The following is a 19,454-nucleotide window of genomic DNA, read 5'->3' on the forward strand; positions in this document are numbered from 1 at the left end:
CTGGTCATTTTCATTTTCTGTGAAGTATCTAGTTCATCCATTACTAAATTAAGGACATAAACTAGACTGTTGCAAGCATTATAATGTTAGTTGATCCAACAACTCAAGTACAAGACATAAGTACTTCAGAAAAAGAATCAATATTTAGTAAATACAGAACATTGATAATTATCTAACCAAGAATTTCTTTTGAGAATTTATAAACAGTATCTACAAATCACCAATGATAGTAGGCAACTCAATTAAATATGGCCTAGTAACTCAAGCAGATAACTTAAAAAAGGTAAGTGTAGCTGGACAGTGGTGGCGCATGCCTTTAATCCCAGCACTTGGGAGGCAGAGGCAGGTGGATTTCTGAGTTCAAGGCCAGCATGGTCTACAAAGTGAGTTCCAGGACAGCCAGGGCTACACAGAGAAACCCTGTCTTGAAATAAAATAAAAATAAAAAATAAAAAAATTAAAAGGTAAGTGTACAAACTTCCTCAGAACGTCAACCCACACCTATTAGAATAGGTGCTATCAGGAGAGCAGCAGTGCCAACGTGGCCGTGAGGAGTAGAAACCCTTATGCTCTGTTCAGGCAACAAAAGCACCAAGTTCTAGAGAATGGTCTGACAGTCGTCAATGCATTTGAAGTATGCAGTGACCCTATGACCTCACAAGACAATATTTAAGAACTTTACCTAGAGGAATAATATGTGTCCAGAAACATGTCTAAGAATGATCACAGTGGCTTTATTAGTGATATGTCTTGATCTTATATCATCGTAATGATCATTGTAATGATCATAACAATATAGTTTTGATATGTCTTTATGTAGGAAGTAGCAAAAAAAGAAAACCAGCTTTTATTTTAACTTTGGGTCACAAGGTATCAGTAGCCCAAGTTACTAGGAAAGAAAAATAACAGATTTACAACAGAAAACAAGTTTAATTTAAATTAAATTCTTCCTGCAATGAATGTATATCTAGCAACTAACATAGACTTTGGATAAAGAGGCTGGTAGCATTTAAGCACAGGTTAAGTGGTGTAGCCACTAAAGGCAGAAAAAGATCTGAAAGCTAGAATCGGCATATCTGCAGGCACAGAGAGGGTACTATAGGGAAAGTAGGAAGATCTAACAGCAAAGGAACAAATGTGATTTGCAAACATTTTCATGCAGGGACTACTTCAGCTCTATGGTGAAGTGTTCTTTCTCAGAACCACATTTTAAAACCCATGGATAGATATAAGAAACTAGCTCTACTGAAATATAGTTTGAAATGAAAAACAACTGAGGTAATTATACAGCATTCTTCTACAATGGATTACAACGTAAGATCTAATAATAATCTAGTCTCTATCACAAGTTAAAAGTAATGATAATGTGATTTAAAAGACGTTGCGTCATAAAAGTATCTATGATATATATATTTTAAAACTCACAGTTGTTAACTGTCTACATTTAAAGGTGAAGATGTTAAAATTCAACTGGGATAGTTGAAAATAAACTGTTATTATTTTTCTCCCATTCAAACTCATGAGCCAATTAAATTATACCTATGAATTTTGGGGAGATATGTAGATCTCTATGCTATGAAGCCTGGAGCTAGGAAGAAAAATTAAAAGGAGATAAAAACTTGACAAAGTATAACAGAAGTCATAAAACAAATGAGTAAAATAATCAATAATCTTACATTTCCAATGTAATTAATGTATATTAATTTCCTCACATGTACAAAGAGATCAAAGAACAGTTTGTTAAAGAAAGGAAGTTAGAAAAGATTCAGAAATTTTTAAGTATTTTCAGTAAAGAAAACAAATCTTTAAAAATCTATTCAAACCAGGAATCTGATAACTGCAACACAATGATTATTTTTTCTATATCCTCAGACCCAGACAATTCACTCCCATTCTGCTTCATCCAGTTTGTACTTGCTACACAACAAGCAAATTAATGTATTATATTATCCACGACAAGTTCTGAAGAGGCACTATATATAATAAATAGCCTAGGTCTCTTAGCTAGCCTAACTGCTATTGTAAAGTAAGATATGATGATACTGGACAGAAAATGTGAACTATTCTCTTCATACTGAGGAGTAGCTTGGCAATTTGCTCAAAACTACACTAGCTTAATACTCATTATGTCTACACATAGTGTGTAAAAAAATGTGACTAGAAAGTACTCAAAATGCTGGATTACTTCTAGTGATAGGTTATCTGTTTTCTGCCCCAATCTCTGACCAACAAATTAGTTGTGTGGATGAGCCCATTTCTTTTCCTACCACAGCCATCTTCAGAAATGGTTACTTCTGGAAGTGCCACAAATGTCAGGGTAATAAGTAATTGGTAAAACTTACCTGCTCTAACAAACAATGGTACTCAACACCTGGGCTACTTGTAGGAAAGACATAAAACCAAGTACAATGCTGTGCTTTAAAAAGAGTGAATGAGGGCCAACAGGGGTTAAAAAACGTCTATTCTAAACAAGTTTAATGACTACTCTAGAAATTAAACATACTGTTCACATTAGAAATTAAACATACTGTTCACATACTTCTCACGACAAACAAACAAAAAAGCAAACAAGCCAAGAAACCCCATGTGCACTGTTCACATGCTGCAGCAGCTGAACGGATACAGTGAGTGAGGCCTAATACTCAATATTTCTGTGCTTGCTTTTGTCTACAGAGCATCTGCCAATAACACCCTTCCAAACACTGCTTCCTGAACTTATGCTCTTCAGTTCTGAATGGCGTAAGACCCCAGAGAAAGGCAAACAACTACTGACAAGTATTTTTAAAAAGAGGTGCAAGGACACAAAGCTATATATTAACTAAAGCTTGCCTTTTGCTTTTATGAATACGGATACTAAAAATCAAGTATCAAGGCTCTTTTATGATCATAATCTGCTACTTTTTAGTTCTAGCTACTTAAAGGCTAAAGCAGGAGACTAAGCATTCAGAGGCAGTGTGGCACACATGAAAGACCCTTTTCTATTTATTTATTTATTTATTTATAATTAGGTATTTATTTCATTTACATTTCCAATGCTATCCCAAAAATCCCCCACACGCTCCCCCACCCACTCCCACTTCTTGGCCCTGGCGTTCCCCTGTACTGAGGCATATAAAGTTTGCACAACCAATGGGCTTCTCTTTCCACTGATGGCCGACTAGGCCATCTTCTGATACATATGCAGCTAGAGACATGAACTCCAGGGTACTGGTTAGTTCATATTGTTGTTCCACCTATAGGGTTGCAGACCCCTTTAGCTCCTTGGTTACTTTCTCTAGCTCCTCCACTGGGGACCCTGTGATCCATCCAATAGCTGACTGTGAGCATCAACTTCTGTGTTTGCTAGGCCCTGGCACAGTCTCACAAGAGAGAGCTATATCTGGGTCCTTTCAGCAAATTCTTGCTAGTGTATGCAATGGTGTCAGCGTTTGGAAGCTGATTATGGGACGGATCCCTGGATATGGCAGTTTTTAGATGGAAAGATTTCTTAACTTAAGGGGTAGGAGCAGGTGAACTGGAGGGAGGGGCGGGGAAGGTGAGAGAAAAGCAAAAAACAGAGAGTAAAGAAAGTACAGAAAAAGGACACACACAAACACACACACACATTAATATTAAAATTAAAAAAAGGCTACACATCTGAGAATGTGGGGGGCATACTAGAAGATCTGGAGAGAGGAAAGGGAAGGAAGCAAATGATGTAATTATATTTTAATTCCAAAAACAAGAAAATTTAAAACAAATTTTAAAAGTTCAAAACCCTACAGTTCATAAAAAAATGACCAAGTATTTCTCACGTCCACAGTAACAAATGTTACTGAACAGTGAAGTCACTGAAAGGAATTATTGTAAAAGTACTTAATAGAGGGCTGTGTGGCTTGCCCTGGTGCTGTTTGTATTTTGATGCCAATTCTGCTTCCTCAAGAGGGGCTGCCCTGGAGGAGTGGATCACTGTACTCAGGTGATTTCATGTGACCCTTCTTCCCATTTTAACTGGTCAAATAAAGGCTAGAGCCTGTGATTGGGCAGTGAAAGGGAAAGGTGGGGCTAGAGGTTTTAGAGAGGGGTTGGGAGGAAGGAAGGAGAAGAGGAGACTGAGGAGACAGAGAAAGATGGAGGAAGACGAGCAGAACCGAGTGGCCTGGAGAAGCTGCAGGTAGCAAAGGATCTGCTAGCTGGGGAGTAGAGCATGCAGCAGGTATCTGCTCAGTCTAGGCGTGCAGCTTATAAATACTGTAACTGAGTTGTGTGTTCTTCCCACAAGCTTATTGGGGTTAGAGATTTACTGCAACAAATGGTTTACAGGTTGGTGGTTCTGAACCTATAAGGAAAGAAGTTAGCAGCCAAAATTGCACTACACAACACATGCTTTTTCCCACTGGTTACTCATTGAGTTCACCAATTACTGTGCTATGGTAAGCATTTTTCTTTCATTATTCTATGCATTCTTAAAATTGGGGTTTTTCTGTGGAGAGGTACTTTTTCTTCCTCATTTATTTATTTACTTACATGCTATTGGCACAAAAAAAAATGCATCCTTATTTTACTAAGAAGGCCATCAGATAAAAATTCAATAATTATTATTTTAATTCTGAAATTATTTCAACTCTGCCATCAATAGTCCTTTCTAACTATGTTTTCTTCATCATTTATTCACTATACACCATCCCCCCATCTCTTCTCTCCTCCCAGTCTCACTTACTTTCTTTTAACTGAGCACTTCCTTAATTATTTGAAATAAAAACCAAGTTCCAAAAGCTAGTTTATCTTGTGTTTTCCTATCGGAAGCAATGAAAACAAGAATTTCTCTACACAGAAGAACTGTCAGTGTATTTCCATGTAAATAGGTCTGTGGGGAGTATCTTACATAACCCCTGAATCCATGTACACACTGTTGTAGGAAGCGTGTGTTATGGGACATACTGGATGCAGTTATAAGCATGGGTAACTCACTTGTTTCAAAGTTTGGGGTTGAGAAGTCAATAAAGTTCATAGGACACGCGCATGCACACACGTGCGCACACACACAGATACTATGACTTCTCAGCATCTTGTGACGACTGTGATGCTAAGGATTTCCAGCACACTTACACTTGGTGATGCAGGAATATAACTTTCCACACTTTTATGAAACCTAGAGTTGATATAAAACTATTGTTTTACCCTGAAATGATTTGGGGGTTTCTAAATATAATTAAAGCCAGTAAGGACTCAACTTTTTTTTTTTAACATTTATTTATTTATTTATTTATTTATTTTTTATTACATATTTTCCTCAATTACATTTCCAATGCTATCCCAAAAGTCCCCCATACCCTCCCCCCGACTTCCCTACCCACTCATTCCCATTTTTTTTTTTTTTTTTTTTGGCCCTGGCATTCCCCTGTACTGGGGCATATACAGTTTGCGTGTCCAATGGGCCTCTCTTTCCAGTGATGGCAGACTAGGCCATCTTTTGATACATATGCAGCTAGAAAGACTCAACTTTTAACAATAGATATTTCTGAAAGATAGAAAAACAATCATATAGGTGTACGTAATTGTTCATGTTAAAATGAATAATATCAGAAATTGAATGTGAAAATTTCATGTTACAGTACTTGCAACAAAACACCAATTCTATGAAAATTTCACTGAAAGAATCTTATTTTTATCCTGGGGCAGAAAACAAATTATGAACTAATGTTATTAACGTAAATTAATAATTTTTATAAATTAAAAAAAGAGCAAAGTACATAATTACCAATCACAAATAATTCATGTAAACTCAGATTTTTGGTTTTGTCCAATTACTGCTAAACAGCCTGTTTATATTAGATATATCATTAATGTTTTTAAGTTAATTTGTTTTTCCAACTTTTAAAAGGGATTGTTTTAAAATATATTTTAATTATAAACTAATATACTTCAGTGTGAGGTTTAATAATCCTCAGGGAGAGTCTTTTAAGCAGAGCTTTCTGATTGTTGAGCTGTGCTGCCTAATATGAGCAGTATTCACAGGCAACTGAATAAAAACTCAATTCTTTAATTTTTACCATTTTAAGTGCTGACAAGAAAGTTGGCTCCAGATTATACTGTACTAAACAATATAGACTATTTCAATCATGATAGAAAAATGCTATCTGGTCAGATATTATAATGCATACCTATAAATCTAGCAGGAAGGAGTTGGAGACACACTGAGCTCAGGATTCTGTCTTACTGGGCCATACTGCTGTAGGGCACATACTCAGTAGTTGTCCCTCACCTACACCTTTATTGCTGGGCTGACAGTAGAGCCAGGATCTTCCTCATGCCAAGAGTTTTCTATCACAGAATTCAACTGATCACCATTAAAACCCTTAAAATAAAAATGTATTTATTGCCAGACCAGATTAGAAGCTTCATGCTAAAATCCACATTACTAGTCATTAAAAAATTGTAAAATTGTGGGCTCATGATGTCTGACTTTATATGCATCACTTTCTTGTTTTCTTTTCTCCCCTCCCACTCCCATGCCCCAGGCAGGCTTTCTCTGTGGGATAAAGCCCTGGTGGTTGGTCCTGCTCACACTCATGTAGATCAAGCTGCCCTTGAACTCAGGGATCTGCCTGCTGAGTGCTGGGTTTAAAGTTGTGCGCCACCATGACTGGCTGTATGCATCATTTTTTAAAAAGAGCCTCAACAGACTGGAGTGTGTATTATCAGGTTAGCAAAGTACCTATCACTAAGTGGAAAAGATCTGCCATTTGATTTTATGGTGTCATGATTGTGGTGGCCTATAATTTCTTTGGACCATAGCTTATCTCTGTAGAATTTATTTTACTATACAGAACAGCTGCTATGTATTTAAATTTATCTATACTTGCCAGTTAATACTCAGAGTGAAAACATATGCTACAAGGAAAAAAAATTAAGTACCTCTTTATTGGGTGAGGCAAGGAACACTTCTAACCACCATTTGCAAGTTTAATAATTCAGTATCTAAGTATCAAGACATAATATAAAGCCAGAAATGGCACTTAAATTTGTAAAAACAGCATCTGAAAAGCTAAAGTAGAAGTTCAAGGCCATTCTAGGCCATAAAGTAAATTCCAGGACAGTCTGCACTATAGTGAGACTCTTATCTCCAACAAAACAAAAAAAGACATAATACAAGAGTATATCTAGAAAACAATTTGGCCTTTTCTCCTTTGTAATTTTCCTATATTTAGTTTTCTCTTAATATAAGACAAATGTTTATGTGATAGACTAGGCAGATCCAGGAAAACTGAACCGTGTTCTTACCATACTGGCAAATAATAAGCCAGAAGTATGTCTTACATCTTTAACAATGAAAGACAAGTAAGATCCCCTTGGGATAGGATAACACTGATCTCAAAATATTTCCTGGGAGTGAGGTCAGCACAGCAGCATATTTTATTGGCTTCTTTTTCCTTGAGCTATCAAAAGTTGTGATCTTCTAGTGCTTCAAGTAATTTTACTTACTGAAGAATAATTTCCCCATTAAACTTAATTTGCTTTGTGTTGTCTTAAAAACTGTTTTCATAGCAGTGAGTCAATATCAGTGTAAAGAATGCTTTCAAAGAAATTTGATGTTCCATCATTATTTGCTCTTTAGTAATTCCACTTGCCAAATGTAAGTAAAATTTTCAGCTCTTTATTAAAATTTGAGCCACCCTGTCATACAAATGTAATTAGATGGTGAAAGCTCTACCTTCATGGCAGTCATCAAAAACTGGACAGAGTCCACAAGGTGCCTGGACCAAGCCGGTAGTAGGAGGGTTGGATTTACTGTCCTGTACAGTTTTATGTATCCATCTACCCTGCCAACGGAGCCATACTTCACAGTGATGAGAGTGATCTCCAATTTGCCATCATAAAGGAGGGTATTTGAGCTGGTTCCAATGTCCTCTATGGACATTGCTGATGCCCAGTTCACAGATGTACTTCTACACGTGATGATGAGGCTAAGGAACTGTCTCTTTGTATCACTGAACTGTTTACTTTCTCATTCCGTTTCTCTCTTCATTTGTAGGAATTTGAAATGCTGTTGGTTAAACAACTCAACAAATTCAGATTCAAAATCGTAGTCCCTGCCCATCACAGATCAACCAGTCTGGCTGCAAGTTACAGATTGTAAAACCTTCCTTTTGAAGGAAGCATTTTAGAGCATTGACAAGCTTTCTACTTTCCAAATTCTTAAAAACTGTAGATTTCTGATACAAAGTTACTTTTGTATCAAATATCTGTACCCCATATTCCTTTATTCCCTGCATCCTGCATGACTTTATAGATTAATGTTTTCCTGATGATTGGATACTTTCATTTTATCAGCATTCTGAGAATCCTTTATTCTATATAAAAGACCTGATTTACTCCTTTAAATACCCAAGTGACCCATGAACAACATTCTCTTGATGGCCACTGACCACTGTTGGGCTTTTCTGTGAGGCATTTGCATAAATCTATAATTCTGTTTTCTATTTCCACTAGATTCACATCTGGCATCTGCATATTTTCAAAGCTAACCATTTGAGCACTGTACAACTAATTGGTGCGCTCTTCCCTGGGGTGGACCACATACTCCAAGCTTTCTTCAAGTAAATGTAGCCCAGTATACGGTTGAGGGCTCATGGGTCTTTATATACCCAGTTTAGCATGTTATTTTGATCATAATTCTACTTTATTAGTCTGATCTAATAGTCCTACATTGCAGTGTTACATGTGATGTTCTAAAGCTTTGTGTCATACTACTGCAAATACCAGAGATGAGAGCATAATGTCCAAACATTTTTGCTTTTTTTTTTTTTGATAGGGTTTCTCTCTGCAGCTTTGGCTGTCGTGGGACTTGCTCTGTAGACTAGGTTGGCCTCAAACTCAGAAAATCACCTCCTTCTGGGATTAAAGGTGTATCACCAACACCTGGCTAGTGTATGCACATTTTTTAAAAAAGACATTATTAAATAAATAAAGTGTTTATTTAAATTATATATAAATTGTATGACTAGAATAGTAGCTCTTTTCATGAGCTGTAGGTTCCATATTCTTAGATTCAAGGTATGGATAAAAAATATTCATGAAAAATTATATCAAACATGTACAGATATGTTTCTTGCCATTATTTCTTAAGAACAGTTTAACAACTATTTATACAGAATTATAATTTCTAAGTTATTCAGAAATGCTTATTGTAGGAAGGAAATACATAGAAAGATATATGTAGATTATGCAAATATTGTACCACCTTATGAGACATGAGCAAGTAGGAAGTTTTGTATCTGCAGGGTCCTACAACAAATCTCTCATGGATAACAAGAAATAACACTTTCTTTTTCTCCTTTTTGCTATTTCTCTAGATATAAAGAAGCATACACATATATAACTTGATGAATGGCTATACTGTACAACATATTAGACAGTACTTATTATACAAAGGTCTAAAATAAAATACTAAAATATTCTCAGTCCCTAAAGTTCAAAATTTGTGAAGATTAATATTCTCAGTTGGTAGATTATTTTGGAGAAGAAAATTATTCTTAAAAATTTCTTAAATATCCTACAAGTATTGTTATATTATTTAAATTCTACAACTTAAAAATTATTGTATATTATGGAACACATTTTCAAATGGTGATGATTATACTCTATTTACAGAAATCACTACAGCTTATGTGGAATGCAGAACCTAAAACTAATAAAAGATCAGTTAAATTATTTATCACCCATTCGTGGTCCCTACCAAGTGGATTATAGCTGTGTAGAAGAATGAATCAATTCCTACATGATACAGGTTTAAATTACTTATCATGCCTTCCTCATTCAGAAAGGTACATATACTTCATTCTCCATTTTGTATAGTATAATGGTTTAGGAAATCTAGCAAGTTTAATATTTGTGTGGAAATAATATAAGAACAGGCTTAAGCCTCTGAGAAAATAGAATGTTTCTTCCTTCAAAGAGGATTTTAAATGTACCAGAAAAGAGAATTGTGGAATGGCATGTATGTAACAGGATTTCAGTTGCCTTTAATTATAGTACTAAACAGTAAAACACAGGACAAGATTTTAGGCCAACACTTTAGGGTGGAAGCAGTCTAAGGTAATGTCCTCGGCTTGGGCCCCACCACAGCTGGGGATGGAGCTTAGAATACAGTGCTTACCTCATATGCTCAAGGAGCTTGTTTAGTCCCCATCACTATACAAAAATAAAGTCTAAAAACAGGAGAAGCAAAGAAAAGGGTACAGTGGGTATGTTAGAGTTGGTGTTTAAGGTTACTTTTGTATTGTATAATGTCCAAAGTCTCTTATTTTTATCTCCCTATCTTACTTTTCATCAGGGATTCTAAGTATACCTATAAACACACACACACTTTATTTGACAATTATAAAAGTGTAGCTATAGATATGGCAAAAATAAGATGAAAAATATTTTCATGAATATAACTGAATGTGAACAGTAGTATGTGGACTGCTTTATTGCAGTAGTTTCTTGAAAGTAAAAGTGCAACCCATATAAAGGAAATTTAAAATATGACACAATGATACCATAAATAAATATAACACCATGGAAAAGAAATTTTATGGCCTAAATGAGTCATGTCAATATATAGTAACATAAAGATGCTTAAATTAAAATAAAAGCAATATAAGCACATAAATAACTAAATTCCTAAGAAATTGTATGTTCTGTATAAGTCATAACCTATCTTTCGCGAACTCAAAGACATGGAAAGATTGACACGTAAAATGTGGCTATTATTAAGTTTAAGGGGAATGTGTTGATTAGTAGAGCTTTCAACCAACCAATCAAATCCATCACTAATTTTTTTCTTGTGGGACCATATGCTATACCTGATTAATAGTTAAGTGGTTCTAGGGATGTATGGAATAAAAAGTGAAACAGGAAAAACAGTTTGATGAGAGATATTTTCATTTTATTATACATTTACCAATATGATTAAGCTAATATGTACATATTTTGTCTAATTTAGGCAAGCTTAATACTTTAGGTGATTAGAGAATGTGAACCTAAAATCTAAAATATAATTTAGTTTATATGATAACATTTGACAAGGCCATTTGTAACTATAGGATTGTCTTTATGTACATAAAAAACCTGAATACATGCATATATGTATATATACATATATACACATAATTTTAAAATATAATCTAAAAAATAAAAAAGTAAAAAAAAAAGAAATACAAAACAAACAATCTGACTAAGGGTTAGGGATATAGCTCATTGGTAGACTACCTGTCTATCACAGGTAGGGTCTTGGGCTTGTATCCTAGCACTACAAAGACAAACCATAATGAAACCATGGGTCAATATTCATACTACATAATATAGGTACTAAATACGTTACTTCTTTAAATAAAACAAATGAAGCAGCAATACCACTAAATACCTAGAGAAACTTATTAACTGAACATATTTTATTTTATTAATAACTCATTCATGCAAGAAATATTTTCTCAAAAGAGGCTTTAATTACAGAGGAGGGAGAAAGACTTAATACAGAAGAAGGAGGGGGAGGTAAAATGACAATAAATGTATCAGAAAAAAATCACAAGGCTTCATAGATATGTAAGTTTATACATGATCCTTGTGTCTGTGTATAGATATCGATATACATACACAGTTTAAATGAACTTTTCATCTGAGTCGATAGTGCTCTCCATAAGTCACAGACTAACAGAACCTCTAACACCAGACCTGAGAAGCCCCCTTCCGGTTGTTGGTCAGGGCTATCTAAGAGAATCCCAAAACATAGGCTATTGCTGTTGTCCATGGTCGCCTCCAAAAGGTTCAAGTACGTTCCAATTGCTGAGAATACCATGTACTTTGGACACAAGACCCAGAGGATTTGAACTGGTTCTAACATGAAGCCCCCTGCCTGAGGACTAGCACTGATGGTACCAGAATTAAGGGTCCCACTCTTTATTACTTTGCCTGGCTGCTATGTTAGGAGCTGTGCCTCATTTTCCTATGCAGAACCCTGAAAGCTCAAGTTGCCTTCCCTACCATGAAAGACTGAAATCTTCTGAAACAGTGAATCAAATTAGCCTGCCCTCTCAAGTAGTGCTGTCACTGAAATGAGAAAAGTAACTAACACAGGCATAAAAGGCTTTAATGTTCAGTCTTATTTGATGACATAATTAATCCAAATATTAATAGTTTATATTTATCATTAACATAACCCTGAAAATCCTAAATTAGAAATACAATAAATAAGTTCAAATAGAATATTAAAGTTTTACTTTACATTTCAATAAGATGCACACAGGGAGTGGCAAGGTAATAATACTACCATTGTCAATATCCAAAATATTTAAAAATGATCAAATTAAGGAAAATTTCAGAAAACAAAAGCTTCATCAACATCTTAGTTGATACTCTAAAGACACATGTATTTCCTGTCTTTAAAAACACATTTTTGTCTATTATCTCAAAGTAAAGTTAATTATATTTTTTCAAAAGTGACAAACTAATTAGCTAACAGAGTTAATACTATTAAAAAGTATTATTTCCTGTGCTCATTTTGGTTAAACCATACTGGGAATTTCTAAAATGGTCCTATTGAAGGAAAATAATAAAACAGCAATAACAAAACTAAACCCTAGGTAAAGTCAGAAAATGGTGAGGTATTACACAAAGAGAGGCATTACCAAAGGTAAGACCTGATAGACGGCAAAAGTACTATACTAATAAGACTCTTTTATTTAAAATCTCCACAATTTTCAAAAGATCTTGAAGAAAATTAAGAAATTCCCAAACTGAGAGGTCACTAATATCCAACAACACTCACCCAACTATTGGTAGGAGACCTCTTGAAGACCCAGATGCTTGAATCAGCTGAAATAGTACCAAGTTTTTTACTGAGTACTCTTTAAAAATGCAATAGAGAATAGGCTAACTCCATATTATAAAAATACCTGAATGTTATTCATATTGACAATTTTACATACTATTAGTCTAAATGTCCCAAAGGAAGAATAAGGAATAGTGAATTCCAAAGTAAACAAAATTATGCTGCATTTGTGTTAATTTTAATTCTTAGTGATACAGGTCTAACATTTAAGTATTGTAAACACACCAGCAGAATAACTTTTCTAAATTATTATGTTATAAATCTTAAAAGAAAATAAGATATTATAACATTAGCTTCCTAAAAGCTGTGAAGAAATATACTTTTTAAAGATAATACAAATTCTCCAACACTATTTCAGTAACACACAGGGAAAGGCTTTTATTTTATTTTTAATTACTTCAATTTTTTAAAAAAATGTAGTTCTTTAGGTCTTTTAATTATACTAGTGATTTTTGTAATAAGGATTCTCATAATTGAACACAAGGCTTCAAAAATTAATAACCAAATGAAAGAATCAAAAGTGAATACTACTTTTAATATTACTGTTTAATATTGTTAAAATATGAAGTTATCAATTTAGCAGAAAGTATATGCTAGAACCTAATTTTAAAGAGCAGTGGAATAGAATTAATACAAGCTAGGAAAAATAGAGAACAGAAGTGCTTTCTCAGTCTCTACCAGTTAAAGATAAAGAAGGTAACCACATTCCACCCCAACCCATATGTTTCTTTCTCCAAACATCCACACGGCGATTATGGACTGACAACTACAACCATGGGAACGGTTAGGTACAAAGCTGGACGACTATAATCTTCCCAAGCAGTTTAAATATAAAAACTACTTTTCCTTATAGATATGTAACAAGTAGAGGAATAAGTGAAACAAGACCCATTTGGTTGAAAGACGCCAGAGAGAGACAAATACAGAACAGACTTTTTAATGTCAAGCACGCATACTCAAGCTGACAAATACTTAAGTGGTACACCAGCTGGGAAATGATGTAAGAGATACAGTACTAGGGATAGGCCTGCAATATAACCTATCTATAGCTTCTTCATCGTCCAGCACTTTTTAAAGACTTGAGAATAGCAAGAAAATAATGAAAGTGGGAAGCACAAAAAATATTTTGAGAGGTGCCCATGAAGAAGTTGAGAACAGGAGGCGGATAACAAATGGCTAGCACTAGAGAGCTGACACTCTTATTGGCTCTAGTAAGACAAAAAAAGAAGTCGTTAACAATAAAGTAGGGACTGATATATAAGAAAAACCTAAACAATGCAAACTTTAAATGACAAAGCATGCCAGTATTACCTTTCTTTCGAAAGAGTGCATTTAGGTAACTTTCTGCTTGGCATTCAATCTTATCAGTGTGGGACTGGCCCTGAGATGATAGCTCCTCTGTTGGCGTTGACTGTGAAGAATCAAGAGATGGTATACAATCCTAAAATTATAAGAAAGTAACATACCTCATTACTTTTGATTTAAACCTGAGATCCAATTAATATATAAAAATTGTTTTAATGTTCATTTTCTCTGCCTTTCATAAAATCCCAAATTATATCAAAAGAATATAAAATCTGTGATAGAATTTAGGACAAAATATACTTCTAATAGAAGAACAAAATAACCTTATTCCTTACCAAAATTGTGATAAAATATGTGTGTGTGTGGCGGGGGGGGGGGGGGTAGCGGGCAGGCACTGCCGAAAAGTTTATGCATGCAGTGAAGTCTAGCAAAGCAGAGGCGCTTAAAGGATTTCCAAATTCTCCTCAGCTCTGCTCATCATAACAGAGAAGGAATCAGGATTTCTTACCAACAAGAAGTGCTGGTTACACACATCTATGTCCTTTAAGACAGTAGGCACGTATTTCATCATTAACACAGGAAATATTTCTGATAGCCAAAGACTTTAAAAGTAGTAAAACAGTTATAAACATATAGATAGTAGCATATGATCCCCTTACTACCAATTGCTAAAAAACATGATTGCAGTGTTCTTATATAAGCTATATTTCCAAGCTCACCCTTGGATACCTAAATACCAACCTGACCTCATGAATCAGAAAGTAGTAAAAAATAAATATGGAAGAAAACCAAACCAAACCAAAAGCAAGCAAGCAAACAAACAAACAAAAAGGGAGGATAGAAGAGAAGAAAAAGAAAAAATTAGGGTTTTTTTTTAAACTAAACTAAATGTTGAACATAATCTTTTCATTCAACAAAAATGAAGTATTTAAAGTTTCACTGAGTCACAAATTATCAGAACTTTTAAAAAAAAAAAGAACTGTGTTACAATTGTGTGATTATTTTAAAAATAACTTCATGGCACTAAAACTTACACTGACTGCTTCTCTCTGTAGGTTACAAAATGAACATTTTTCATCCATAGACCAGTCAGTCAGCTCTTCTGGTTCACAGTCTTTAAAAGAAGGAAAATATTCATTAAATATACTAACTTTATTTAAACCAGCAAAATCACCATCTTCCACAGCAATGGAAAAGGAAAAAATGAAAAAACAAAAATAAAACCTAACTACTAACAATAATGAGAGAAAGTCTGCATTTCAAATTAACCTTTTGATATCTAGAAAAATAAAACAGTATAGGCCATACGGAGACAAAATACCAAGAATAATGAGCTGGTTATAGATTAATAATTTTCTAACAATATAATTTTAAGTATCATCTATTCACATTAAGGATTTAATGATTACTATTTATTCATTTCCTTTTTATTTTCATTATGACAGTGAGACCAAAGGGGTAGATATAACAAAAGAAAGGAATAAATTTTGTACAATATCAAAGAAAATATAATATAGAGAAACAGAAGAAAAGGTGTTGAGAATACCCAAACTTGGGAAAATAGAATTATGTCTACAAAAGCAAGGAACAATCCAATTAGATCGAAAATAAGGTCAGACTTTTTCATTTCCAAAAGCTTGGTTACAAAAGAAAAAGATGGAGTAAACAAATAAGTAATGTCATCCAATACAAATCATGTACAGACTAGTGCTGCTCTCAGCCTTGGTCAGAGAAATTCCTGTTTAGTGTTTACAGTTAACACAGAGACTCAAAATTGGGCAAAGTGTTGAGAACAACCTACTGTTGAACGCTCAGCCTTATGGGACGTCTCTATCACATTCTACACTCTGAGACTCAGGAAGCATCTTGGAAAAAGAAACAGAATTTAAGAGCTGGGGCATGGAGAGAAGTTGTCTTCTGGACCTGATGGAGCTATCGAGGCTATGAACTCAGAGGCAGTGGTTACCTGCTGAAGACAGGAGTTTTCCACATCCCACCATAAATGCAGAGGGGGCTCATTAGGCCCCCTTCTTCCATGAAGAGTTAAAGGCACTTAGTGGGTAGTGGCTGAGGGGAAGACCTATCCACAATAACGTAGTCACTGGTCACATTAACTTTACTCAAATAAATAACTCAATCTCATAAAAGCAACTCTAAATGCAGATGGGCAAAAAAATAAAGAAAAAAAACTTAGAAAAAGACTTGGGCAGACTTGGGAAGGGGAATAAGTGAGGATAATATAGACAGGAGTAATATAATCAAAGCACATTATATACATCTATGATATATGACCTATGGGACAAGTTTAAGTAAATGGGTTACTTTTTTTTTTTTAAATGCTATTCTTTACAATCCAACAGTTCTAACACTGAAAAAAATTCTGGAACATAAAAATACTTATCTGCTAAGGACATGTTAAGAAGGTATGGTGACACTGTCATTCTACTTACTTTTAGTAGATGGAGTGACTTTTAGAATCACTGATAACAACAGAACACCTTTCCAATTTTTTTCCCTAAATAAACCTGCATGCAGAACTTTACATGGGAAGCTTTTATTCTCTGAGACAGCTATACAGTGGCCAATTGGAAAACCATCTTTTTTTAATTATATATTTTCTTCATTTACATTTCAAATGCTATCCTGAAGGTCCCCTATACCCTCCCCCGGCCCTGCTCCCCTATCCACCCACTCCCAGTTCTTGGCCCTGGCGTTCCCCTGTTCTGAGGCATATAAAGTTTGCAATACCAAGGGGCCTCTCTTCCCAGTGATGGCCGACTAGACCATCTTCTGCTACATATGCAGCTAGAGACACGAGCTCTGGGGGGTACTGGTTAGTTCATATTGTTGTTCCTCCTATAGGGTTGCAGACCCCTTCAGATCAGTGTGCTACAGAAATTCTTTTAAAAGCTCAATAGAGCTGAAGATGTATCTCTTCTAAGTTACACAGAAATTAAAGTGTACTGTTCCTGGTATGATAATCAACAATTATACTGGCTAGGGTCACTCTTATGGCTCCCTTCTACATTAGTCCCAACATCGAGTGAAAGATCATAGAAATGTGTAGAAAGACCTTTCCAGTATCACAAAAATAGTATTAATACTTACATACATTTGCAAAGAGCAGTAAATGGGAACATAAGACATAAGGTAAAGTTATTTGAAGATTGGAGATCTGGACTGGAAACACATGTAATAGCTATGACTTTTCAGGACAGAGTTTTGTTTCAATTAGCTTATGCATGTAATGTGGATTATATTACCCAATTTACAGACAGACAAAAATGTTATAAAACCTAACATATACAACACAGAACCACCAAATGCTCTTTTTTTCTAAATTTCTAAATTTCTGTACCATCAAATATGTATTTGATAATTGTTATTCTGTAGAAGATTAAATGCCTGCTTAAGAATATATGCTCAATTTTCTACATACAACTTTACATACAAAAACTGTAAATAATCTAACAATTAAAAACAATTCCTTCCTGGGCTTGGGAGATGGCTCACAGGGCTTTGTAAAGGCACATCTTACAACTCATGTTTGAACCCCAGAAATCACATTTAAAAAGTCAATGTGGTGGCATGAATTTATAATCTTATCACTCCTATACTGAGATGAGAGGGAGAGACAGGAGAATCACTTGAAAGCTGTGGCCAGGTAGCCTGCAAGATGAAGGCAGTACAAACGAGAGACCGCTTCAAAAAGGAGAAGAATTGACACCCCTGGAAGTTATCCTTTCCCCAGATATACACACACACACATACACACCCCAAAAACTTGGGGGGAAAATGAGTCCTTAAAGAATTTTAGTTGTTTTGATCCTGGACTAAAGATATGTATATCATTCATTGCTGAGACTTTGAAACAAAACGTATAATCTAACCCTATTTGAAACAGGACCATATTTTGTAGGGTCTGGGTGGCTTGGAACTTACTCGATAGACCAGGATAGCTTTGAATTTGTAGAGATCCTTCTCTCTTCCCACTGCTAGTATTACAGATCTGCATGGCACCCAGGGCTCCCCCCAGTTACCCTGACATTTCACTGTCCACCACAGGAACTTAATGTAAGTGTAACCCTCAGACTTGCATACATAGACTGCTGTGCAGGTTCCTTAAATCACTCCTAAGTAGTCATGGATTTCAGAGCTACTTATTTATGGAGGATCAGTGCTGTAATACATGATTTATATCAAAGACAACAGTTTTGAAAAGTCAAGGAATCCTGATTTTTTATTTTTATTATGGCTTCATGAGAAAAACATAACACTGAAATTTTTGAAAAATGGTTAATAGACTTAGGATTAAACAAGCAAACAAACAAACAAAAACCCCAAACTAGTTGTAAGGGGTGCAGAGAGGGATGTTTCAGTAATTAAGAGAACTGGCCGTGCTACCAGAGGACCGACCTGCTCAGTACCCAGCACCCACACGGTGGCTCACAACTATCTATGGCTTCAGTTCCAGGGGAATCTGATGCGTTCTGGATTTCTGTGTACATGGTGCAGACATGAATGCAGGCAACACACATAGAGGTGGCTTTTAGGCATTAAAATTTTTTTAAAATTTTAAAAATATATGAATTCAATGAGTTTTAATTTCAATTTATAACTATCAATTGTAAAATAAAAACCAAAGTTCAAAAAGATTAAAATAGTGTATCTTTATTGAAATAGGTATGATAACATACACTTATAATCCTAGTACTCAGGAGGCTGAGGCAGGCTGACAGAAGTTCAAGGCTGGCTTACTTCACATAGTGAATTCTAGGCTTAGCCAGGGTTACAGTAAGACCGCACCAAAATTACCAAAAAATTAAATATGCTTACAAATAAAAGGCAATAAATAAAAAGTGATTGTAAAAGCTGATGTAGGTGCAGGGACATTCTACATACTAGCTGTGGCCAAGCAAGTATGATTTTTCAGGCTTTAGTCTCTTCTTGGGAACTTGAAGAGAGTAATACTTGCATGTTAAAGCTGTAAGGTAAGTTAATATAAAAATATGTATGTAATTTAAAAAAACACAGCTTTCATTTACTTTGAAAACTTTATTCTTTTTAGTATAGTTTATTCACAGCATATAAATTATACTTCCCAAAGACAAATTTCAGTGAAAGATAAAAACCTAGATTTTATTTTGTGTTGCTCATTGAACAATGGGTTTAAGTTTACTGACTTCCGAGAAACATACTGAAAGATGGCACTGCAGCTACAAAGTAACACTAGGTCTACAGCTTTAGCTCAGTGGATGGGTCTGAATCCTGTTAACACACACACACACACACACAC

The 19,454-nt window shown here is 35.0% G+C and overlaps 1 protein-coding gene and 1 pseudogene across 20 annotated transcripts in view; both read right to left on the minus strand.

Moving 5' to 3' along the window:
* Positions 1-19,454, minus strand: part of Lcorl (ligand dependent nuclear receptor corepressor-like) — a 160,655-nt gene that overhangs the window by 64,047 nt on the left and 77,154 nt on the right. For 12 of the 20 annotated variants that reach the window (XM_006503818.4, XM_011240709.3, XM_030254342.1 and 9 more), the window contains exons 3-4: positions 15,193-15,272; positions 14,165-14,294 (exon numbers count right to left, since the gene is read on the minus strand). The exons of 1 other annotated variant lie outside the window; for it this stretch is intronic. In XM_006503818.4, coding sequence (XP_006503881.1) covers positions 14,165-14,294; positions 15,193-15,272 — 210 coding nt within the window. Of the gene's footprint in view, positions 1-7,621; positions 10,191-12,094; positions 12,838-13,774; positions 14,062-14,164; positions 14,295-15,192; positions 15,273-19,454 lie in introns of those variants that run through there. 7 more of the 20 variants (XM_030254339.1, XM_030254338.1, XM_030254340.1 and 4 more) reach the window with 4 other exon arrangements.
* On the minus strand, positions 7,640-8,451 carry Gm29036 (annotated as a pseudogene).

The sequence above is a fragment of the Mus musculus genome, chromosome 5 (assembly GCF_000001635.26).
Source record: "Mus musculus strain C57BL/6J chromosome 5, GRCm38.p6 C57BL/6J".
NCBI classification, from domain to species: Eukaryota; Metazoa; Chordata; class Mammalia; order Rodentia; family Muridae; genus Mus; species Mus musculus.